At 36.5% G+C, this 26,111-nt stretch overlaps 3 protein-coding genes across 3 annotated transcripts; 1 reads left to right on the forward strand and 2 right to left on the reverse strand.

The window, feature by feature from the left end:
* Positions 1 to 649: 649 nt before the first annotated feature.
* On the reverse strand, positions 650 to 4,530 carry LOC144573002 (NAD(P)-binding Rossmann-fold superfamily protein). Its single transcript, XM_078322655.1, has 9 exons — positions 4,218 to 4,530; positions 3,694 to 3,760; positions 3,567 to 3,595; positions 2,739 to 2,944; positions 2,446 to 2,564; positions 2,229 to 2,315; positions 1,982 to 2,054; positions 1,660 to 1,813; positions 650 to 901 (listed from the first exon to the last, which is right to left on the reverse strand). Exons 1-9 carry the CDS (start codon positions 4,413 to 4,415, stop codon positions 746 to 748), a joined length of 1,089 nt encoding a protein of 362 aa, XP_078178781.1. The 5' UTR covers positions 4,416 to 4,530; the 3' UTR covers positions 650 to 745.
* Positions 4,531 to 15,218: 10,688 nt separating this feature from the next.
* Positions 15,219 to 22,319, forward strand: SIZ1 (DNA-binding protein with MIZ/SP-RING zinc finger, PHD-finger and SAP domain-containing protein). The gene is made up of 16 exons (XM_078322764.1): positions 15,219 to 15,704; positions 16,330 to 16,410; positions 16,835 to 16,877; positions 16,980 to 17,052; positions 17,146 to 17,314; positions 17,425 to 17,558; positions 17,654 to 17,722; positions 18,434 to 18,521; positions 18,640 to 18,715; positions 18,956 to 19,029; positions 19,118 to 19,225; positions 19,613 to 19,774; positions 19,906 to 20,010; positions 20,110 to 20,190; positions 20,296 to 21,493; positions 21,592 to 22,319. The coding sequence occupies exons 1-16, from the start codon at positions 15,681 to 15,683 to the stop codon at positions 21,756 to 21,758; spliced, it is 2,652 nt and encodes an 883-aa protein (XP_078178890.1). The 5' UTR covers positions 15,219 to 15,680; the 3' UTR covers positions 21,759 to 22,319.
* Positions 22,320 to 23,949: 1,630 nt separating this feature from the next.
* Positions 23,950 to 25,413, reverse strand: LOC144573538 (protamine P1 family protein). Its single transcript, XM_078323323.1, has one exon. It carries the CDS (start codon positions 25,256 to 25,258, stop codon positions 24,044 to 24,046), a length of 1,215 nt encoding a protein of 404 aa, XP_078179449.1. The 5' UTR covers positions 25,259 to 25,413; the 3' UTR covers positions 23,950 to 24,043.
* Positions 25,414 to 26,111: the final 698 nt, after the last annotated feature.

Consider the following 26,111-nt stretch of genomic DNA (forward strand, 5'->3'; position numbering starts at 1 on the left):
TATACTTGTGTGTGAAAAAAGAAAAAAGTGATTCTTTTTCGAATTTCTACCAACACAGTTCTTAAATAACAAAATTAATGTTATTTCTATCATCTCCACAGCGTGACAATTCGTTTAAGACCTCATTTGCATATCTTTCATCTTAATTAGCACCATATTAACAATATTCTTTGCTATTCACTATTCCAAATGTACAATCCAAACAACATTTTTACTAATCCGAATTATACATTTTCATACTAATATGAAAATCACTATGTTATCTCTATTCTCGTTTACTAATCTCAATTTCTCTATTTTTGCACTAATTCTTGCACATCCAGACATTTTTACTAAAATACTTGTCCATAAGCATACACAGTTACACACCCTTCACTCTTGCTCCTCCCATAACCCAAACACAAATCCGTTCAGATCCTTTTGTCAAGAAATTCTGTTTTTATTGCCATCCAAGCATATATTAATTCTCGCTATTGTTGTATTAAGGCCATTTTCAACGAAATGGTGTTGGGGAAGGACAGAATGACTGGTGTACTTGTTAGCTATCGACAACTATACTATTTTTACGAAGTACCGTTTTTTTGCAAACCCAATAAAAACGAAAAAAATATATATAAATATCTGCAGAAAGATTTGGGTTATTCCAGAATTGGCCGGATGGAATATATTTATTGAACTGAGAGAAATTTTTAGATCCATCACATGCAGCAATTTTATTAGTGGACACTTAATTTGGGAACATGTTTTAGGAATTAATTATTTTATCAGCTTTCACTTCCATTTCTTTCAATATGGTAGATGAAGCAGACCACAATTTCGCAGCAATCTCCGTATCACCAGACAGAGAAGATGACTCTATAGTCTGAGATTTACCTCCAAAAAAGTACTTCCCTGATGCTTCCTATATACAAACAAAAGGAACAAAGTATTAAATTTCCTGTTTTTAGCTAAAAACTGCATAAAAAATCTTAGTATCATATACAATTCAGGGAATACATGGTATCATATACAATTTAAGGAATACATGTAGAGACTTGTAAATATCAATATGAAGGTAACAGCTGATATTTGACAATCAAACTTGTATAATAACCGTGACAACAGTCTAGATGCTTACCAAAATAAAGAAGAAACAAAATTTTAGGTCTATTTTGTATGATGTAGATTATACAAATTTGATGCGATTTGAGAATTATTCGGTCACCAATCAAGTCCCAATAAACCCAAAGCATTAGTTTCTCAAATCACTCAATGGACGAGAATTAGATCTTGAACTTGCACCAGATAGGATACATACATTCTAACTCATGGAGAACATATATAAAATTAAAAAATTTCTTCTTTTGCATTGGTAAGCTCTGAGCAAGTTGTCACTGTTGTCAATGAAGTTTATTGTCGATACTACCCATTCCTTTATAAAACATAATTTGATACAAACCTATCTGACTCATTGTGAGAAGGGAAAAAAAAAAACTTCTTTTTGTTTCAACAAGCATGAGTGGGTTGCCACTGGTGTCAATCAGGCTTATTCTCCATAATATCTATTCCTTTATCAAACATATTTATAGTTTTTATGTGAGCATGTCCCAGAAAATACAGCATTTTTATTGTCTTTTAGGTTATAATTTCTAGATTGAGAGAAGTGTAATTGAAGCTTACTGGAGGAGCCAAAGCAGCATCAATAATTGAGCTAACCCCAATTTCAGGGGGTTGCGAAAGATGCAGAATTCTCAAAACAAAAATTGAGAATCTTGAAATGTAAAGGGGAAGTTCTCGCATTATGTTTGTCTCTACAACTCCAGGATCAGCAGCCCTAAATCATGCAAATATTTATATATACAAAATAATTCATCAATCCTCTGTTTTCTTTTTTTCCTAAACCTTTTTGAACCAATTGAAATTAGCGCAATTAGTCTACAACTCTATTCAAGCAGATAACAAATTCAGGAAAGCGAAATGACTTTAAAACAGCAGCACTTACATGACAGAGACTTGACAAGTAGGCTCCAAATGTAACTGTCGGTGCAGCTCATATGTAAACAGCAATAGACATACTGTGAATTAAGCAGACCATACAGATTAAAGAGTAAAAAGGTAATGTAAATGTAAAATCATCAACACTGTGATGTCTCCAATTTAACAAAGCTACTTCTAATCCTTACTGTGATGTTCTACCTATTTGCTCTTTACAGAAAAAATATTTGATGGTTCATAAAAAAAAGGCTTACATTTGGAATGCTCATAGGTAGAGGCACAAGGATAGTTTTGTCCTTTTTTCCTCGAATACAGTGTCTCATACACATCTAGATCAAACACTGGATACAGATGAAAAAATATAACATGTTAATCTCCCGTTTTCATTTCCTATTCATTAACAGATAGCATCTGTTTTATGTAACATGAGCATGTGGTAGAAAAACGAAAAGAAAAAAATAATACTCTTACCATGTCTGTGAGTGAAAGAGGTCACGTTAACAACACGAGAAGGCACAGGGCTATTCTTTAGCAATGGCATTAGAAGATTTGTCAAAACAAATGCGCCTATGTAGTTAACCTCCATCATCCTTGCATAGAATAAAATTCATAACAACTCAACTTCAAAATGTGCAACCACACCATTGAAATGTTATCTCCACCATACAGAGATCAGTTATAAAAAAATATATATTTATGGACCTTATTGCAATAATTGTACAAAATGCCCAAACCTAGGTGAAAAAACATTAAAATTTAATTACTCGTCAAATCCGTCAGGGGTTTCTCGGTGAGACTTGGCCAAAATGCCGGCATTGTTTACCAGAAGTTGTATTGACTCGTGAATTCCCAAGTCAGAAAGCCTTTTCTTTAAAGAAATTTCAAACTTCTTTATTGAAATATAAGATGACAAGTCCACTTGAATTGCCTCAACATATGTATCCCCTAGCTCTTTAATCTCTTTAACTATCTGCTTTTACTCCAAGAAAAGAAGCTTTATAAGATCTTATTATATAATTACATAGAGACGGGCTAAGGTGCTTTATGCCCTTGTTTTCTTTTTTCAAAGTTCAAATAATCAATCTAAACTGCTCAACATGATCTCCATATTAAAATGTGATTGGAGACCAAAATTTACATTTTTTGGATGTATTTTACTATTTTTTAATAATTTTTGAAGATCACTTCCGGACCATAAAAAAACAGTAATTTTCAGAAGATCTAAAAATTAGTAAAAAAAAATTACAAAAAAAAAGGAAAATTTTGGTCTCAAGCACATTTTAATATGGAGATCTTGTTGAACGGTTCAGATCGGCTGTTTGGAACTTGAAAATGGTATGGAAGGGCGTAAAGCACAAGCCTATGTTTTATAAAGCATATTAGCCTAACTCTAGTTACATATACATATCTGCCCAAAGAAAAGTAGAAATTTTCAATTATCCCCCCAGAGAGTTGATGGTTACAATGTATGAAGCACAAGGCCCCCGATAATAGCCAAAAGATCAAATTCCCAACTTATAGCAGCTTTAAAAATAAAATTAGAACAGATAAAGCATATGTTGTAAAATATATGGGACTACTTTTGCATGTACCTGGACAAGCAATTCAGGATTTCGCCCAGCTGACGATCAGTTGATACATAAATTAAAAGAAAAAATAGATTTCAGTCCCATAGAAACACGAATACAACCTAACGTAGAAATTAATCAAAGGCCTCACCAAGAATTACATGATAGCCCTCCCGAGCCAATTTGATTGCGGCTGCCTTCCCCAATCCCGAGGTGGCCTGAAAAGGCACAATGAAATTATTTAAAGAAGAGAGAAACCCAATTCGGCTGATTCAAAATTTGAAATAGAAACAAAAAGAAGCTCATAACTCCATTCCATGACGTAAATAAGACGCATTTTATTTTGAGGTAGTAATTAGCATGTAGATGCTCCTAAAATTAAATGCTGATAATACATTGAAATAAGAAGGGGCTAAACAAAAAAGGTATTTTACATCTAATGGATACACTTTATGGGTGTATATGGGCAACTATATCAAAGATTCACACTTTACATAGATGTTAAAAATAAACGAAAAAATAACCAAAAATTCAATGCTGATAATATATTGAAATAAGAAGGGGCTAAACAAAACTCATCTAATGTTATACATCAAAGGTTCACACTTTACAGAGAAGTTAAAAATAAACGAAGAAATAACTATAATTAATCAAAGGAGTAAGGAACTTAATTACTCCAGTAACAACACAAACGGGTCGGGTGATTTCACAGTAAGATCCGGTGGAGAGGCGCAGGCGGGAGTAGCGGCGGGAAGGAGAGGTAAAAAGGAGGAGGAGGTGAGAATACAGGATAGACGCGGTCCACAGAAATGCCATGCGCCATAACTGCGTGGAGAGCAACATCCTCAAGGCTTCCCAATCTACACTCGCCATCTACTACCCTCTCTCTCTCACTCGTCCTTCCTTTGATCTAACTAACGATGGTATTCAGCGATTTCGCGCGCTTCAACTCCCCCCTCTTCGTTCTACGTTCTTTTCTTTGCTTGCTCCGCTCACAAGTCGGATCCGTATCCTCCCAGGTACCTGACTCAACACAATTTAAATGGACGGGTCAGATTTAGTCTCATCCGGTCGGGATTCGGGATGACAGTAGGGGCAGGATTATTTTTGCTTTGAGATGCGTGTCAATCCATTTTCGGACCGATCGATTCAATTCTACTCAGTCAGGTAGCCTGAGGGGATACGAATTCTCACAAGTCATGACACTTGCATTGCATTATTATTTTATTTTTTATTTTTTAAATTCGATTTAGCCTCGAGAGTCGAGACCCGCAGCAAAGACATGATTTAGATTTCAGACCCGTTTCCTTTATCTGGAACTGATATAGATCCGGCCCGTAACTAGATCCAAAGAAGCCCAATTAATCAGTCTCTCTGATTAAAAAAATTACATGTCAATGGCCTTAAAATTATTTGATAGGTGAAACATATGTAGACTATCTATTATTTAGATGATAAAAAATAGTACATGGCAATGCCCTCGAAATTATTTTTGATGGATGCAAATTCCTGTATTTTTGCTTTGAACAATCGTGTGGCCTCCGGAAAGGAGACATGTGGAAGTCTGATTTCCCTGTTAAAAACATTAATCGTTACGAAGTCACTAGCATGCCCGATTTTTTTATTAATATCTAACATTAAATAAAAATAATAAAAATACTTACGATTTTTGAAGAATTATAAAAATACTCAAACTGCTGAGAATCTCAGCTGTCCACCTTTTTCTGGACTGCCAGGATTCTAGACGATCCACCTTTTTCTTGACCGCTGAAATTATGAGCGGTCCAGAAAAAAAAAACTGTCGAAATTCTCAGTAGTTAAGACATAATATCATTTTTTTTTATTTGACAGGTTTATGTGGCTGGCCGAATGTTCAGATTTATGTTTTTTTTATTTAATTTGAAAATTTTATGATTTTTCTATTATTTATATTAAAATATTTGTATTTTTTTTTTAAAATAGATAGAATACTATAGAATTTATTTTACAGGAAAGACTGCAACAAATAATTCAAATCAACATTTTTCAATCGAGTTTTTTTGCAACTGTAAGAAAAATTAAAATATTTATTTGTTTGTTACTGGAAAAAATAAATATATTTTGGATCCGAGTTATTGATCCCGGTTCAAAAATCACTTTTGAGTAAATATAGAAATTATTTTGGTCGTTCTAGTACATTCAAATTCTAAGTTATTCCATCTATTTCTTTAGAAGTGATTTTAGAAAAATATTAAAATATTAAAAATATAAAATAGCCTCTAGAAAAAGAGATAGAGTACCTTAAAATTTGAATGTACTAGAAGGACCACAATAATTTCTTTATTTACCTAGAAGTGATTTTTGAACCGGAATCAATAGCTCAGACCTAAAATATTTTTATTTTTCTTATAATTGTAAAAAAAACCCGACTAAAAAATATTGATCCGGATTATTTGTCGCAAATTTTTAAATAAATTTAATTCTATAGCATTCCATCTATTTTCAAAGAAATATAAAAAATACTTCTAATATTTTAATAGAAAAAATAAAAAACAGAACAAATATTCTAATTAAATAAAAAATTATAAATCCAAACATTCGGCCGGCCACAGAAACCTGTCAAATAAAAAAAAATTATTATTTCCTAATTGCCGAAAATTTTGACGGTTCATTTTTTTTTTATGAACTGCTGAGAATCCTGGTCTAAAAAAATGTGGACCGCTGAGATTCTTGGTAATTTGGACATTTTTATAATTTTTCAAATATCGTAAACATTTCTATTAACTTTTATTTAATGTTGAATATTAATAAAAAAAAACCGGCTGGCATGTAGCTGTAATTTTTAAAAATATCATATTCCAAAAAAAAAAAAAATCAAATAATCATGTTTTCTTAAAAATTCGAATTTTGACACGGTCACATTCTGTAGGTGCGACCGCCCTTTTTTTTTGTTTCCTTCATATTGAACCGGCATAGGAGAAGGGGAAAAAAAAAAGGTGGCCGCATCTAGGAGATGTGGCTCTCTATTTATGGTCCGCATCATCTAGATGCGATCCCCATAAAAATAGCCACACTTAGGGGATGCGGCTGTATCAAAATTCGAATTTTTTAGAAAAAATTATTATTTGGTGTTTTTTTTTTAGAGTATGGTATATTTAAAAATTTCGGGGAATGCAGACACCACTGTCCCCAGAATGCTTTATTAATCAATAAGTGATGACCGGTCCCACGTTTCAGTCACTCGAAAGCAGAAAGGTTTTGTGTCAGAGTTTGTATTGGAGAGAATTTGGATTCACTCTTTTACGACTAAGAGTATCTTATGAAAATTTAACAAATGGCAAATTTTTGTTTAATAAATTTGTTTTCAGAACGGTCATTTTGGCAGAAAAAATAATAATTCAAATTTGCTCATTCATTTTATAAATTAATTTCTAGACGCTAAAGCAATTAAAATTAATAGTAAGGTGCAATGTTTTTGACATTAACTTTATGATAATTTCAGTTACTTTTATTAATTTCATTTAAACTTTATCAAAGCAGATGTTTAACAAGTTTATTTGATTATTGCAGTATAATATTTGCCGAATCCCAACAGCTCGCGGTTAAACTGGAAGAACTTCAACTGTCTAGATATATGTGAATTAAATCAGCAGGGTATGTTTGGATGGATGCTAGAATAGTGAAATTAAAAATAGAGAAAAAATAATGATTTTTAGATCAGTGTGAAATTGATGCTATTCGGATTAGTAAAAATATTGTTTGGATTGTGCATTTGAAATAGTGAATAGCTGTGACCGATAAAGAATAGTATTAATAATGTATTAATTAAGAAGAAAGACTGGCAAGTGGGGTCTCAAACGAATTGTCACGACGTGGAGTGATAAATATAAATTATATACACATTCGATCTATATTTTATCATAAAAACAACACTAAATATCATGTATTTTGAATAAAAAATGATTAGAATACATCTAGAATCAAGTTAATGCATTTGTTTTGCTTTAGATTGCAGGAAACGGTGAAAAAGAAGAAAAAGGCTCCCAGTGCGAACACACTCAATCCAGTGCGGACGCACTCAGTACTTAGCCGAATTTCCAGCATCTCATACCTGCAGAAGAAAAAATCTGAGCATAATGCGTCCGCATTCATCAGCCAGTGCGGGTCATCCATCCGCACTCAATACTTAGCCGATTTCAGGAACTTCGGAACAGCACAGAAAAATCACCATGCGGGTGATCCATCTGCACTCACATCCAGTGAGGACGCACTCAGAGAAATTCGCAGAAATTTTCATGGAAGTAAATAAGGAAAGTTGAAGCCAGTGCATCCATCCGCATTCACCACCAATGCGGACGCACTGGACCCGCAGACAGCCAGAATTACATGGTTTTACAGTTTTTCTATTTCTGGCGCATCAGGGACGCGTTTTTAAAGCCAAACTTGGACATGACAATCTGAGAAATAATCCAAAGATAGCACCCACTAACCCCGCAATTATGCTTCTTGATTGGGCATAGTCTTTTGCTATAAAGGGGGGGGGGGGAGTTCATTCCCATTCAAGGACGTTCATCATCTCTCTCTCACCTTTGGTGCATGTCAATTTCTATAAAATACAGCGATAAATCTGCAGCAATTTCCGGAGTTCCAGAAGCTTTTCTAGGAAGGAGAAGGAGAAGATCTTTCCAAGATTTCGGCAAGTTTGAGGTTTTTAATTTGATAAAGGGTGTAATCATTTCTTTATTCTATTTCTTCTTATTTTTGCCAACTTTTGTAGTGGATCTCTCCAATAGAAAGTAGATCTCTTTCTAGGGGTTTAGGTTAATGCATGAACCTGTTTAATTTTATTTTATTCGGTTATTTGTTTTTGTTATGATTGTTTTATAGGATTTGATTGTTAATTTATGAGATTTATCATTTGTGCTAATTGTTGGGGTTTTACGGTGCTAACCAAAAACCCGTTTAGGCTTAAGTTGCGGAATGACCGTAGAACAAAAATTTCTACGGCCAACTTAAGCTCAGGATTAAACGGGGTATGTCAGGAAACTTTCCAAGGCGGTCCACCTTCAGTATTCCTTTGGCATCAAAACCCAATTTAATCATTTTACAGATCTACTCCATGATTGATTTCTAAAACTTTAATCTACTTACCAATTAAATAGATTAATATAACATATTTATACCTTGTTTCCAAATCACAGTTGGAATGCAGACCGAGCGAGTAGAGCCTCACTAGGGAAGGAATCGACTCGGAGTATCACACGTGTGATACCTCTATCGGTTATCCACCAGGACTAACCGGAGAGCGGTTTATTTCTTCTGCCAAAAATACCATAAACCGCAGAATTCTGCAAAAACACTATTCATGGGAAAAAGACGAAAACCCGTAAACACGAATTTTTGGTTGCTCAGTTTCATCAATATGCAAAATTGACATACCGCGAAATTTGGTAAAACACTATTCATCGATCCCGTAAATATAATTCACAACAACTCGCAAGATTATACGTCAACTACGTATAACTTTCTTTTCTCAACCGAAACCCTATTTGGGAGAGAAACCGAGAAAGAGAGAAAATACCGATTCAATTCTGCACGAAACGATATGTGTGAATTAGTAATTTTTCTCTCTACATGCACCCCTCTATTTATAGGCTTTTGAGGAGGTTTGCAAAAGACCGAAATACCCCTCAACATATGCCTATTTACAAGATATGTCATTGAATGGATAAGGATGACATGTCATGTGGATAAGATCGATGACATGTCATCTGGATAGGATCGATGACATGTCATGCGGATAGGATCGAATCTGAAAAGACCCGAATGCCCTCGGCCCGAATACAAATAATATTCGTATAATTATTCTGAACAATTATATATATTTTTCTTGCGGTTGTTGTTTCGGTAATTTATACAACGTGTCCTGCACATTTATAAATTAACCGGTTAACTTTTATACAACGTGTCACACACGTTTATAAATTAACCAATGTTTTTGCTTGTTATTTTTACATAATATTTATAATTTAATTATAACACGTATAATTAATTATAACCATCTTACTATTGGTCATAACCAATTTATAATCAATCACAATAAGATTCTCCGATTAACTCCTATGTAGTGTGACCCAATAGGATCTGTGTTATGTTGGTAAATAGAGTTAAAACTATTTTAACTTCTATAATCATGAGCGGCATCTAGCAACACATCATGACCATCCAATTACACAGATGATGCTGTACTGTACAATATCACGATCCAGTAAACAATTTACTTGTGTCTGTTCTTCTGTCTCATAGTTATCAGATTAGTTTCAAGGTAGATGTGTGTCATCCTTGCTAACTGAATCTTTTCTTGATCTTGAGCAGATTATCAAATATAATTACTCTTGTAATTATACCGCTAGCAGATAATCTTACTCTATCAAGGGGCCCAGTGATGCTATAGCTCGTATAGAGATACGAGGGACAAATAGTATTCTTGGTAAACCATCACTACCTCAGCTAAGCCATGTATACCGAAGAGCTACCATTATAACTGCATTTTACCGACAGCGTTTGATAACAATCACACATATACATTTCTTAGTAGGAAAGATGAATACCTCATACTGTAGAACTTGACACTGAATGAAAACATAAATGACACGAACACAATTCTATTTAATGTTTCATTCGGGGTCTGTCAAATACCATGTTCCTAGAACATGTATCTATGTGATTAAAATGACATCTCGTGTCAGGTGGTTTGTAAAACTTAACCATCTTTTAATCTACATACTAACCTTATCGCGGTAATTAGTGTTCCTGCTAATTACCTTGGTCAGTGACTTTTTAAGAGTATATATTATCTATATTATGGAGTTTCACAATTTCAGTCATGAACTCGAAATGATCCATAAATTCAATAATACTCAAGGCAACAAAATGATATTAATCATCCAATTCATGAACAAAGCTTTATGATAAATTATCGTATTATTGACTTCTAGATTATTACACTAACACTAATTACATAATTAGTACTTGAAATCGATGTAGTCCCCGCTTTGGATTCGAAAGAACCAAAGTAGTTAGGATGAGAGGAGAGTACCAAATTATGAATGCAAATACCCTGGGTTTGGATTAGGATCTAATTAATTTGTAATCTAAGCCGGAAATACATAAATTAAGGTTAGGGACTTGGTGGAGGATGTAACTGTGAAATCAAACCATAATTAGGACATCTCAAATTGAATCAGATATCGGTATAAATGTCACACCCCGCGGCTAAGGGTAGTAACAGTACCCCGCCGTAAGCATACAATACCGTGTCTACTTACAAGGCAATTAACAATTCAATCAAGACAATAAGAAAAATAAAACAAGTTTCTAAATATAATCAGAGTACACAGTCTGGTCAGAGTATAATACAACAAAGTATCTCATACGGATACCAACCAAAAGGCTAAACCTAGAATTATACAATAAAATATCTCTAGGTTCATATAAGGTAAACTACCAACGGCCTGCTACTCGCGTGCCTCCCCGGAATCAGACGCACCAGAACCTGTAAGGTAACCCGAAGGGTGGGGGTGAGAATAAATTCTCAGTGCGAATTTGCCACAATTAGATTATTGGACTTGCAATCAAGCTCCATATTCAGAAATGAAATCCATACGACAGCAATTCAAACATATATATATTCGTAAATAAAAGAATGCATATGCTCGACAACAATTCAACCAGATGAATCACAATTAACGGAATTTCCAAGATGAATTTCAACACAACACATATTTGACTTAACTCGACTCATTAAGGCTTGCAACAACTACATATGTTCTTTCGAGCTGGACCCTTTATCAAACCCTCGTTTGTAGGGTTACTGACACCTACAGACGTTCCACCGAGCTGGACCCTTTATCTGACACTCATCTGTAATCGCTTGGCTTAACCGTTTACTAAGGTCTGGTTCAAGTCATATAAAGAAAATCCTCTTTGAAATCATTCCAATGTTCGTAACATTCAATTGACCGTCCAAATGCATTAACACGTAGGAGAATGCCACCGAGCCACAGACGTTACACATGTCACCCACGACTCCAAATTACACATCAATACAATCACTCACCCCTCGTCCCAACCGGTACTGGGAAAACTGAGGGTCGTTCACCTAAAGCGCTAGAAGGATCCGAGGCTTAAGGTCAGCTATACAGCTCAACCTTGCAAATTCGTCGGATCCAAGTCAGCTATACAGCTCAACTTCGTAAATCCGCTCACAAACACAATTCGTCGGATCCAAGTCAGTTATACAGCTCAACTTCGTAAATCCGCTCACATACATAGTCCATGGTGACTTTCAATCAAAATCAGATCATAATAGATCGACACAAATGACAACCATACAAGCATGCAAATCATTTCATTCACAATAATTCGAGTTTAATTTGATTGGGCTATGCAAATGATTTATGCAATTCAATGATGCAACAATCCGACATTCAACATGACAAACGAATAAACAATTTAATTCCTGAAAATGAAATATCAAACAAGTCCAAGAATCCCGCACCTGATTACGACGAGCGTATCGCGTACTTATGGATCAGACGTCTCGAAATGTCCCGCGAAGTCTTGCTCGACCGAGCCTACGCCTATATTACACATACACTTGGTTTAACCTTGGTTCACAAATTCGGTTCCCGTAACAATTCAATTTACCGATTGGTTAACCCTAATTTGGTCAAAACCTCAAATTAGCCATTAAACGTTCTAGAAATTCAAGATCAAGAGGTAACCCTACCGATTACAAGCCTAATCGGATGGATTAAACTAATCAATTCACGATTATGCCCAGTTTTGATTTTGGCACAAAACCCTAGAAATCAAAATCGATAACCGAGGTGAAATCGGGGAAAGAATCGGCAAATAAACAATCAAAGAAGCTCAAGGAGCTAGTCTACAAGCAATTTAGACACAAATCTTGGGTTTAAAACGAAAACCCGAGAAATCGAGAAATCCGAGATTTTAGAGAGTAATTAATAAAAATTATACTTGACAGCAACTGTCAAAGTTAAAAAAAAAAAAAAAAAAAAATTCTCTGCCATATTTTTCTTATTATTTTACGATAGTTTTGGAAACCCCAAAAAAAAAAATTCATAACAACTATGCATGATACTAAATACATCATGGTGATAGATAAGCCCAATTCTCAATTTCCATCTAAGTTATTATTTAATACTCTCCTGTTATGCTTGATTACTTTAGCATGGTGAGAAAAACATTATCCGGTTGATAAATTTGACTTTTATTACCATCTCCTAGCGAAGAGATTCCACAGGCATATATATTGCATATATCATTCGATGTCCGGTTAAAAATATTTGATTGATTGGTGTCAAAGTTTATGCATCCGATTCATTATAATTTAAACTGTAGGCACGACTCACGATGCAGATCAAACAACCTAGATTAAACATTGGACCGAACACATGGATGCTTGACTGGATTAAAGAAAAAGAAAGACATAATTAAAACCCGCATTGATGCAAATTTCTCTTTGTTTATCTTCTCCAATAACTCCAATTTATCTCATTCGATGTCTGAAGACTGAAGCAGAGCATGGTATGAACTCGTTTTACCACGCAAATGAAAAAGATGAGAAGAGAACAATTATTAGACAAAATCCTAAACCTTATCATCTGTACTCGCACTATTGGAGGAATGATGAGATTTCGGCTTGGCGTCACCGCCACACCGTGTTAAATGTAGAACTAAAACACTATGTAACGGGTCATGCTTGGACCCGACTAATGTTTAAAATGAGTATGAGCCGAAAATTCATTTCAGAGATGGAGCCATAGCCCATCTTGCCAAGTACCGTGTTCATTTTGACCTCCTAGTCATGATCCACGAGCTCTCTTTTTTTTATATAATATAATAAGAAAAAAAGAGCTTACCACTGAGTCGCTGTCCATTTTAGTCGTATATCTATTACTCAACTCTCATCATAAACATCAAGTCTCTGATTTCTCCAATTTTGTCGACCCAACTTGTGAGTCTAAGACTGGTTCGAGTCGGGTCCAAACTTGGTGGCTGGGGCCCTCGAGGGCATTTAATTTGTACTAAAAACCATTTGAATGTGGTGTCGCCTTCTACAGTATGACTTGTTTTTTTCATATCAATAACTGGAGAGGTACAGTTTTTTGGAAAATGGAGAGGATTTTTGGTAATATGCTTTGGCATTTTGGAATCTTTGATAGTAGATTAGAAAACCCGACCCGGTGAAGTGCCCACCAAACCAGTCAAGTACAAGCACGCTTTCCCATTGTCATTGACACCCGTCGATCGACGAATAAAACTCGTGAGGAAGATACTTTTGGGCTTGCACCCTTAAGATTTCCGAATATTGCCTAAAAAAAATTTCAGCTAAGAATTTTGTTGTATGACTGGCTGACTGCGTCACTTGCAAATATCGGCTATTTTTAAAAAGATTAAGGTCCTGTTCGGAAGAATACTGTTTACGTGGGAAAAAAAAAAATTCACTCAGACTAATTTTTTTTTTCCTACAGTGAACAGTAAAAATTAGTTCAAAATTTTTAATTTATATTTCTTAGCAGGCCGCCGAACAGAGCCTAAATATAAAAAAATTGGAAGGGTGAAGATGAAAAAGGTTTCTCAAAAAAAAATTTGAAAAGGAGGCAAAAAGAAAACAACCGAATAATAAATAAAAAATAAAAAAAGTAAAAAGGAGAAGATGAACGCAGAAGCGCGACGAAACGCCACGAAGGCCCAAAAAGCCCAATTCGTACAACGAAAGAACACGGTCATAGTGTCATAGGTACTTCCCTACTCATTTCCGTTATCATTTCCAACCAGTCTCTGACATAAGGGGTCCGGATTCCTGCTCGGGCCGTAGTCCTACCTGTCAGTGATGAATTCGGGAAATTCACAGAGACGAGAATCGGAATTTCTTAGCGAAGACGAGTCATAGCCATCATAACAATTTCGTAGACCAGGTCCACATAAATATTGCCAAGGTAATATCCAAAACGAAGATGAATTACTCCGCATTTGGAAAAGAATTAATTATACTACTTTTTTTTTTTTTAACGTGAATATGTGTAAAGTTTCTGACTATGATGAAATTGGAAAATAAATACTAAATAATTTGTTTTCTTGTGTTCATATTTTTGACTATGATATATTCATTTCAATGTGTTAATTTTTTGACCACCTGTGGTCTAAATAAATTTCTAAGTTCATACAATTTTATGGAACCTCTGGTGAATTTGAAAACTCAAATTTTGGATTCAAAATTGAGTTTAAAATTTGAAAATAAATGAAAAATATAAAGTTGTGTCTAAAAAAATTTGCAGTATTCAAACTTTTTTTTTGCTAAAAAAGGCAGAACTTTCACTTTAATAGTAAGAAAATTAATAAAAATTGACCTTAAAAAATATTATTTTGGCCCTTTTATAGAATATAAATATAAAACATTTGGATTTTTATGACTTCATATTTTCTTATAAACATATCACGTATATAAATCTAAAATTACAGAAGAAAACAAAATAGAATAAACAATAGTAAATCATGGGATTACCTTTCTTTTATTTTGGAGAAAGACCAAGCCGTGTTCCAGGCGCAGGAAATGATCTGCTGCGTCAGACCATGGCGCGGACTTATGCTTGATAATTAACCCGATTTGAATAACGTGATAGGTCCGCCGCGGTTCCTCAATAGGAGAGAGAAGAGGGCCTAATAAGATCTCTGATTCATCGCTTTAGCTTGTTCGCCCTTCTCTCTCTCCATAATTATATTTTTCTCGATAATTCTATATAAAGGAAAACCCAAATCGTAACCCCGATTCAGAATCGGCAGGACCTTTTACAAATTGCTGGAATTGATCGGTTTATTGTGGCTTCTCCGAAGGTTGTTATGAATTGGGAAGTCTAACTGTTGCATCTTGCTGAAGAGATTTGATAGATTGACAGTGTTGCGTTGGAACCCTAAAACTGAGTTGAGAATCGGTCTAGTGGTGGTCTTGCTAACTGGGATTTCTGGCGATTTTACTGGATTTGATCGTGAATTGCGCGTGCAGTATGATTTTCACTGGAAAAGGTTCATCACAATATCGTTAGAGGCTTGGAACTTGCCAGGATTGAATCCATGGATTTAGTCACGAGTTGCAGGGTATTTTATTTCTCTTCTGCCTTGCTGTGTGTTGATATTTTGCTGTGGACCTTGTTTATTGCTATTTTCGGGAAGAATTTCCTGTGATTGATTAATGTAGTTTGACCTAGTTAAAACTTCTACTCAAGTCTACTCTGGAGATGAATTTTCAGCTGATGCATGGCATTTTCATGCTTTGTTTTGTTTCTAAATTGCGAACCAATAATCCAATCTAAATTATGATGAAAATGGCTAATTTTGCTAACTTTGAAAGAACTGATTGATAAATGATATACAGTACTAATGCAAACGCCATGACTCGCATCAAGGACCTCTAGCCTGCTGAGTTTTTTTCTAGATGAAGCATAATCAGTTTTTTAATATATTAGCTGACCATATATTGATAAATTTCATAGGGTTTAATTTATGTTTACAAAGTTTAATTAAAGATGAGGGGTTAATATGACACCAAGTTTTTGCTGGTTATATTTTGCAAGTTTTAATCTGCTACATACGTGCACCCCAAAAGCAGTTTTGATTGTCCTGAAAAACCATGTTTTGGTCCAATGTATTTCTTTTCTTATGTCTTCTTATGTCTTGGTGTTATGCAGTAAATATACATGCTTTCATTCTTTTATTTTGGCAGGAAAAACTGCAATATTTCAGGATAAAGGAGCTTAAAGATGTCCTAACACAGCTCCATTTAGCTAAGCAAGGGAAAAAACAGGTACAGAGGAACAAAGCTCTTTTAAGTCGAATTCTTTTCCAGATGTAACCTTGTTACTCTTTATAATTTAGTGTAATATAATGTCAGAGATACTCTCACTCACACTTAAAACCATGGTACGGTGCTGTTCAAAATACTAATTATATACAATGTTCTTTTAACAGAATTTTCATGTTATGCTGCTTTAACTTGATGGTTCTTAGTTGTAAAAGTTTTTACTGTATCCTAATAAAAAGGGAAAATCTAGTTCAATAACAATTTCCCGACATTTGAAACTTCACCTGAGAGGGAGGAGTCTTAAACTCTTAAAACAAACACAATGTAGGAGTCTTGCCTACCTTTTCATATATAATTTGCTGGGTCTCTTGAGTTGTTGAGAAGTGTGTCCTATTTTCTCTCTTTTAATTTATCCACTGTTTTGTAGGACCTTGTCGACAGGATATTAACGCTGGTCTCTGAAGACCCAGGTAATGCAACTTACTTCTGATATTCTGATTGCTATATTTTTTTAATCTTTTTATAGTAATCAGTACATGGCAACTTTTCTGATATAAATCAGTGCAATGTAGGAGCTCACAGGTGGGGAAGGAGAAATGCCTTAGGGAAAGAGGCAGTGGCAAAGATAGTCGATGAGACCTATCGGTATAACATCTCCATATTTTACCTATACAACCATTCGCCCAAGTGAATAAAATAATGAAATAAAAGCATGTATCTTCATTGTCTCCTTTATAGAAAATTGCAAGTACATGGTGCTCCCGATTTAGGAACAAGAAGCCAGAGCTCATCAGATTTTACTAACCATCTCATCAGAGCAAAAGAGGAGGTCGAAGCCCCCCCTGCCCCAATGGTGAAAGTGCGGTGCCTTTGTGGCAGCACCCATGAAACAAACTCGATGATTCTGGTATAGTCATTTTATTAAACACGAATTACTGTCCTAATAGATATTGCATGCAAATGGAGGTAATAGATATTAAACACGAATTACTGTCCTGATGTGATTTTCTATTGTAGTGTGAAGATGTTAAATGCAAAGTTTGGCAACATCTCGACTGTGTAATTATACCTGAGAAACCAATGGAAGGGGTACGGCCTGAATACCCAGAAATCTTTTATTGTGAATTATGCAGACTCAGCAGAGCAGATCCGTATGTTTCCTTGTCCCTCTTAAAATTATCTCTTTGTATTGTCTCCTTTAATATTGATTCTGTTCTTCACCAAACAAAATGATGCTAACAAACAGATTCTGGGTCACTTCTTCGCAACCTTTGCCCGCCTACAAGTTCGCATCTTCTGGTCTGGCACATGACGGGTAAATGCCTACACATTTCTCTTTTTGAATTTTTTTATTTGCAAACTATGTTGATGTTTTTTTAATCATTTTTATTTTCAAAAGTATGTTCAATTGCTGATGTTAGTTTTTTGAGTAAGGCTACGGTGCTATGGGTTGCATAGAGGGCTACGGTGCTACGGCTCAATATTCGAGTTTTCAAAATCCTAATGGTCGATCCGAACCGTTCATCTTGTTCTCCATATTAATATGTGTTTGGAGACCAAATTTTACATTTTTTTTAAATTTTTTACTATTTTTTTAGATAGGTAGAAAATCAAATATCTGAATGGTGCATAATTTTTTAGATCAAGTGATTTTCTACCTATCTAAAAAAATAGTAAAAAATTTCCAAAAAATGTAAAATTTGGTCTCCAAACACATTAATATGGAGAACAAGATGAACTGTTCGGATCAACCGTTAGGATTTTGAAAACTCGAATATTGAGCCGTAGCACCGTAGCCTTACTCTAGTTTTTTTATCTCATTCGTGTCCTACACTAGTATAGCATGCACAATAGTTGGTAGGTATAGCAATCACTACCCTTGTGTAAGCATGATACTTTATCTAGGGCCTACATTACCATGTGGGAAATTCAGTGTTGCAACTGATTGCAATGAGTTAATACAGTATATTGTACTCAATTCTATTTCCTTCATTATCGTCTTTTTTGTTGGTTGTGTTAAATACAGAAGCAACACAATACAAAGCGTGGAGAAGACATTTCAATTGTCTAGATATGACAGAGAATTGCTTCAGGGAACTGATTATGACCTCCAGGTTAAATTCTGTTCCTTAAATTTTTTGACATTTATTGATTTGGTTGCTCTATTGAAGGACATAAACGTGAGCACCTATTTGAAAGTCCTTATTAGTCTGTTCTTTTGCTCTGTTGCAGGTGTGGTGTATGCTCATTAATGATAAAGTTCAATTCAGAATGCACTGGCCACAGCATGCAGAACTGCAAGTTAATGGTATATCAAATACTCGTGTGTGCGATTCCTTTTTTAATCTTTTTGCTAGTGAAATTCTCCAGCTATTTTCTTGATTTTTTTTATTTTTTTTCCTTTTATTTTTAAAACTTGATATCCAACTGTACATATTGTACTTGTGAGATTTATTTAAACATCTCTCTTCTTTTGCTGTTGTACATTTTTTGTGGGACTGTTCAGAAGTAAATGCTTGTGTTCTTAAAATATATTTTAAATTAATAGGTATTAACGTCAGAGTAATTCCCAGACCTGGCCAACAGATACTGGGAATCAATGGTAGAGATGATGGTCCCGTGGTAAGTATACTGTCACTCGGTCAAATTTTGAGTTTAAATTTTCGGGGTAGCATTATGAGGCCAAAAAAATGTCTTTTTTTTTTCTTAGATCACCACATTAAGCAGGGAGGGACATAACAAAATATGCTTAACAAGATGTGATACACGCACATTCTGTTTTGGCATCAGAATTGCGAGGAAAAGGACTCTTCAACAGGTCAGCTATTTCTTTCACTTCTTTCCTCTCCATCACTTTATTTTTTTTTTAAGTGGAGAAAATGCTCTGAAAAAAGTAAATCCAATCAAAAGTTAAACTGTTAATGATATTTTAATTTAGGCGGACCATGCTGTTCTGAAAATGGTTGACTTTTCTGTGTACCTTTTTGGTTGAAAACAAAAAGGAAAGGATTCTAGTCTAAAAGATGGTGCGCCAACCAATTTAGTTCTCTCTCTCATATTGCACTTGTGTATTTTCTGCTGATCATGTCACTTTCACATCAAACTTCACTAGTGTGCGGCACGCACAGACACTCTACCATATAATTTGGCTTGTCTGAGTTCATATTTACATGCTATATATACTGTGTGTGTTTTTCACATTTAGGTCCTGGACATGGTTCCTAAGGAGGCTATCGGAGAGCCTTTGGAAGATGCTCTTGCTCGGGTTAAGCGGTGCGTCGGCGGTGGCAAAGACTCGGATAATGCAGATAGTGACAGTGACCTTGAGGTAGTTGCCGAATTGGTCACTGTCAATCTCCGCTGTCCTGTGCGTAGTAGTTACTCTTTTATCCTGATCCATCTTTTGTAGTGTTTGTTTATATTACTCTTATATCCTCATTGCCATCTTCCTTCAGTGCTTGTTTATAATAAAATTATAATGTATGTCATAATATGCAGATGAGCGGGTCCAGAATAAAAACCTCTGGGAGGTTCAAGCCCTGTGCTCATATAGCTTGTTTTGATCTGGAGGCATTTGTCGAACTCAACCAGAGATCGAAAAAGGTTTATCATCTCATATAGCTTCCCAATTTTATTCTTGCTGTCTTGCCTTTTCTCTTTAAGATTTCCCGAGTAATGTATTTATTCTATTTTCTGTTTCAGTGGCAATGTCCCACATGCATGAAGAACTACTCTCTTGAGAACATTGTTATTGATCCATATTTCAACCGGATCACCTCAATGGTAATCTCAGTTGCATGATATCTTGATGTTGTTTATATAAATTTAAAAAAATAATCTATTGTGTACCATGCTTCTGATGCCTCCTTGTATGCTGGTTTATTTCAGATGCGCAAATGTGGTGAAGATGTATGTGAGGTTGAAGTGAAGCCTGATGGGTGCTGGCGTGTCAAGGGAGAAACTGAGCACAAGGAGCTCACCAAGTGGCACTCACCTGATGGCTCTCTTTGTGCTGTAAGAGAGGAAGTAGAAGCCAAGAAACCCATGGTTGAAAAGGCAGACCTTATTAAGCCAGAACCTACATCTGATGGGCATACAGGTTTGAAAATTGGCATCAAGAGAAACCGCAATGGAATGTGGGAAGTCAGCAAGCATGATGACCTTGCAAACAAGAGACCCTCAATTGCTGGAAACCATATTCATGGAAAACCTGACAACAACATACCAAGAGCAATACAGATGACTAGCAGCGGGTCTAGCTTCAGGGATGGAGATGATTCCAGTGTTAATCAAGATGGTGGGGTGCACTTCGATTTGTCATTAAACAATGGCCATGAGTTTGCTTCTGTCGCTCTCAACTTTGATCCAGGTTACAACCTAGTAGAGGATAGAGGACAATCCCGGCCAAATGACAAGGATGTGATTGTACTTAGTGACTCTGACGATGGCAATCCTAACTATGAAGCGGGTCCATCAGGTGAAGCCAGTGTTTTCCCCTTCTCTAACCCCCATCCGAGTATTTCTGGAAGGTATGCTGAAGATCCGGCTTACGGTACAAATGGAGGAACTACTGGCCTTGGACTTTTCAGCAACCCTGATGAATTTGACAAATTTGACATAAACACCTTGTCTATGCCTGGGTCTCATATGTCAAGTTTAGGGTACCAGTTCTTTGGCAGCAATGATAATGATCCAGCAGACCCCCTGGGCCTTGCTCCATCCAATGGGTATGATTTGACGACTGATGTGAGTGCCATTGGGGATGCTATTGGGGATCCGCAGGATTTTGTGAATAGCCACAGTAGTAACCCCGACTTGCATGGCAGTCTGGTTGCGAACCCCTTAGCTTTTGGTGGAGATGACCCTACTCTTCAGATATTTCTGCCAACCCAGCCGTCTGGTACTACCTCGCAGGATGACGCAAGTGAGCGTAGGAACATGGGAAATGGGCTTCTCCCTGATGATTGGATGTCTCTTTCTCTTGCTGCTGGTGGGAGCCATGTCGATACTACTGATTTTTACATCCGTCAACCTCAGCAGCAACCTACAGCCAAGTCATCCATGCTGGGTGGATCAAATAATGATGGTTTGCCCATCCCCTCTCTCTCACTCTAATGTACTACAACACCAAGAGACATGATTGTTCTTTTTTATTAACAAGTTCAAGTAATTGTTTTCTTGCAGCTTCTACTATACATCTGAGTTCTAATGGTGATGAGAGGCATAACAGGCCAGATCCTTCGAGCGATATGCAAGGACCTGATTATGGGTTCCCTCAGTCGCATCATATTGGGCCACACCAGAATGATTTTTATAACATCGATACAGATTCTGATTCGGATGGTTTCTAGAAAGAAGCCTTTAAGGGTTTCCACTGTTTAGAAACCCCCTGGAAGGCCAGTTCATCTATCTCACTAGGATGAATAGGTGCTGAGAGACCTGCATCTGAGGAATACAAGCAAAACTCACTCAGCAAGCACTTGTTGTGAGGGGCTTCTTTTCTCGTCTCTTCCTAAGTTTACTGGTTTTTTGTCGTACAGATTGATTTTTTGAGACCGGATTGTGCAGGCTAGGGCCGGGGTTTTTTTGCCTGCAGCAAAGCAGCATGTACATGTTTTATAGGAGACCAATGGAGGCCATCCCAAGGTGTAAGCCGATTTATAGGGGAAGGTTTGATGTGTTAATATAAATTAGTGAGTAGTAGCTATATATATTTAGCTGTTTTCTATCTTTCTTTCTTTTTCTTTGGTCAAAATTCTGGTGGTTATTATGCTGTTATCAATTGATGGGATAAATGAATTATTTTATAGAGTAGATTACATACAATCGAAAGTGATAGGAACATAACTATTTTATGTTAGAGCAATCTGCTACTGGATTTAATAATTCACAGTCAAGATGTTACTGATTTATAGCCTTCTATTTTGTTCGTTTGACAGAGGTAAATTAATCATCTATCGTATAGGGAGTACGAGTATAGTTCAATTTGCACTGGCATAGAGGTAAATTGTTCTCATAATCGGGTACATTTGGATGCACTCTAGAATAGTTATTATTGAGAATAGTTAGAATAGCTACTATTTGAGAATGGTGTTAACTCAAAAGTTATTCGGAATAGCTAAAAAGTTGTTTGGATGTACTTTTTGGAATAGCTACTGAGAATAGCTACTATTGAAGAGCTTATTCACGCTATTTCAAGTATTTGTCGGATTAGCGGAATAAGACTGTTCTAACTGTTCAGAATAGCGTTTGATGTTGTTTGGATGGACTCTAGAATAGAATAGCACTATTCTCAATGCATTCAAACATACCCTTCTGGTTTTACTTGTGTTGATCTTTGTTGATCCGTTATGTAATGAATTACCTAGCATTCTGTTACTGTTTTTGTTAACGTGTAAGCTCCCCATCTAGTCTTTTCAATAGACCAGAAAAAAGGAGCTTGATCACGTCATAAAATAGTAAAAGTAGCTAGGTGAGGTGAAAGCATCGGAAGGTTCAAACTTTAGTTCAAATCATTATCGGGGAAATGAAATTAATTATTTCTCGTTCCTGATTATAGAACTCTGATCACGCTAAAATGGAAATGATCTGTCACTGTTATTGAGACACTTCTGATATTGTTGCAGATGCAGAGACATGAGATAATAGTAGGCAAATGACATGACTTGATCTATGGTCCGTTCCGAGCATAGTTTTTGTTTTTTTGTGGTTCTTCATAACTTGCATTCGACAACTACAGATTAAATAACTGTCCGATCAGGGCTGCTTTTCTGGATTGTGGAGGGATAACATCAGGTTATAACCATATCTGCTGCCATCCTACAGTTTAAAAGGCCCTGTGTGCTATTAAAATCTGATTGATTATAAAAAGATTAAAAGTGACTTAATTAGTATAAACACATGGGCCAGATCAAATAGCCCGTCTCGCTCTGTTCAAGCAAATTAAATGACCGAGATTTGATAATCCTTTCCACTCATGAGCCGTGACTCTCTCTATGACTGAAAAATCTCATCTATTATCTCGTGTTAGGGAAATGTCCCACGATGACATAAGAAAGAGAACTTTATTTAATCGCGCTGAGCTGTCCGGTCACACGAAGTACCACACTAGAGTGATTGTCTCTTCTCAGATTCCACCTTGAAAGTAGATCTCGAGAGAGAAAGAACCTTTTATTAAGAGAAGGTCAAACATAAAAATAACCAAAACTATGTACCCTTCTTTATTTGTACAAAGACTTCACTAGTCACTTTCTATCAGTCGTCACTTACCACAAGTATTACTCGTAATTCACGAGGAAATTGGAAAATGATATAAATATGTACAAAGATATAAATATATGGATATCTAGAGCACATCGGTTATGTATTTTTTAGTAAATATAAAAACGAGTGACAATAATAAAATTTCATCAATTGAGAGAGCTCTTGAAAATTTTATCAATTGCTTGACCTTGTGCGGATGGATAATTGAAGCAAAATTTATCATGAAAAAAGTGACGACGTAAAAAAAGGAAGATCTTTGCAATAACAAAGCACTCATGGTTTCTTTTGCACAAAAAGGGTATTTTGAGGAAAGAAAAAAAAAATTACATCACAAAAGGGAAAATAAACTAAAAGAGAACAGCAAAACCAAATATCAATGAGAAGGGAGAGGAGATTGTGTTCTCTGCTCATGCCCAATTCCATGCACAATCTTCCTCTGCCTACTGCCACTACCAGTGTGGGCCCAGAAGCATGATGTCGATGCCATTTCCGGGTCCACCGGCGCCATCATCTCTTCTCCCTTGATCGCGGGCTCTGATTTGCATCTCGTCAGAAAAAGCGGCCTTGCCGAGGAGCATCTCACCTCCTCTTCTTCTTCTTCCTCCTCTTCCTCCTCTTCCTCTTCCTCTCCTTCAGTACTCCCTCTCTGGTTTTCAACTCTCTTCTCCTCCTCCATTTCTTTCTTCTCCATTATCACTCCCATCCCCTTCTCTGCGTCTTTTACTCTTACCACCTCAATTGTTTCATCTACAGTTGTCACTGGAGATGGTGCAAACCGGTTGTGGTGTTGCGGTGCCGACCGGCATCTCATGAGAAAAAGAGCATTCTTCGGTGGTGTCGTTGTTGCTGACGACACATACACCTTTTCATCTTCTCTCTCCTCCTTTTCTTCCTCTTCTTCTTCTTCCTCATCTCGATCTGACACCGATAATTCCTCCCGGCCAGTAATTGACCTTCGTGCGTAATTGGAAGTTCTAGCTGGTTCTTCACTGTAATTTGAAAACCGACCCGGCTCTGAGGTGAAATTTGACAATCGAGCGGTTTCTTCATCCTTTGGCCTCACCTCCGATCTAACCCCATTTTCACGAAAGCCTCCCAATTCAAATGCCACAACGCGATCACCTTCTTTAACCGCCTCTTTCCTTTTTCCACAAAAACTCCGCTTGTGACAGCTACCCGTGCCCCAGCACGACCAGAGCCTCCTCAGCATCAAGTCATTTTTCTTCTTCTTCTTCTTCTTCTTCTTCTTCTTCTCGAAAACCGTGCCGCAAAACAGTGCCTTCTGAAGGCACCGGCATTGCACCGTCGCGTTCGGCTGTGGCTTCTTTTTCTTGTTCTTCTTCCCCGCCTTGATCCGTACTTGGCCGATGCAAGTGACTTTAGGCGACGACGGCTCCTCCCCCTCAGTTCCATTGGTACGGCCTGTGGGCCCCACACTTCGGCTACGTACACCGAACATGGGGCTCGCACGGACCCCCGCTCGGCTTCTGCTCTTACGAATGAAGAGCCGTGCCAGGCCTGGTGGGGCCGGGAGCTTCTCTGCTCTGCCTGGACTGGAACCAATCGCCACCGACCGTGGCGTCATCATCGCCGTCAATTCAGATTGTTATTCGTCTACTTTTTTTTTCGAATTTTTTTGTTGTAGTAGGATGGGATGTGAGTTTGCTTCTATTTTTTCTACGAGGGGGAAAGAGAGAGAGAGAGAGGTGAGAAGAGGAAGATAGAGAAGGGAAGAGGGAGCATTTAATTGTTGTCATGGTTTGGTCTGTTGTTTCTTTCAGCAGCGCACGCTCTCTGCGTGTGGATGTCTGGGTATGTTGAACTGGAGATGTACTGTTCCTTTTCTAGCACAAGACCTGGCACTGTGGCAGGGGTTCTTTAGTTCTTCTCGTCCACTGTTTAACTAATGGAGATGTCCAGTGTCAGAGTTCAATCCTCTCCAGTCAGATAGAACCTGACTTAGGATGCTCATCTGGACAGAAAGTTATAATCATTATTTTAATGGATACGAACATCTCAGTAACGTGATTGGTTGCATCAACCAATTAATTGAATTGCATCTCTTTTTGTTGTATTTGAGTAGCTTTGTCTCATGTCTTATGATTTGTTTCGCCAAATATGTTCTCTCGTCCTCTGTAGTATAATAGAATGTTACACTGGAGGCGCTGGTCTATGAAGTCTTCACTTTGCTAGTGTAAAAAAAGAATTTCCTCATTTCATCTTGGAAAAGAAAGCAAAAAATTGGTATGTAGCTGTTTTGTCAAATATACATGACAATATGACATCCAACCAAAACTATAAAAGAACAAAGAAAAACTATACTCTCGTCAAGTGCCTCAACTTCTTTAATTATTATTATTAACAGGCTATTTGGAACATAGTTTTTTATTAATAGAAATTATTTGAAAATAATGTAAGGTAAAAATGGGTTCTCTTTAGAT

Source organism: Carex rostrata, chromosome 21 (genome assembly GCF_964058835.1).
Source record: "Carex rostrata chromosome 21, lpCarRost1.2, whole genome shotgun sequence".
NCBI lineage: Eukaryota > Viridiplantae > Streptophyta > Magnoliopsida > Poales > Cyperaceae > Carex > Carex rostrata.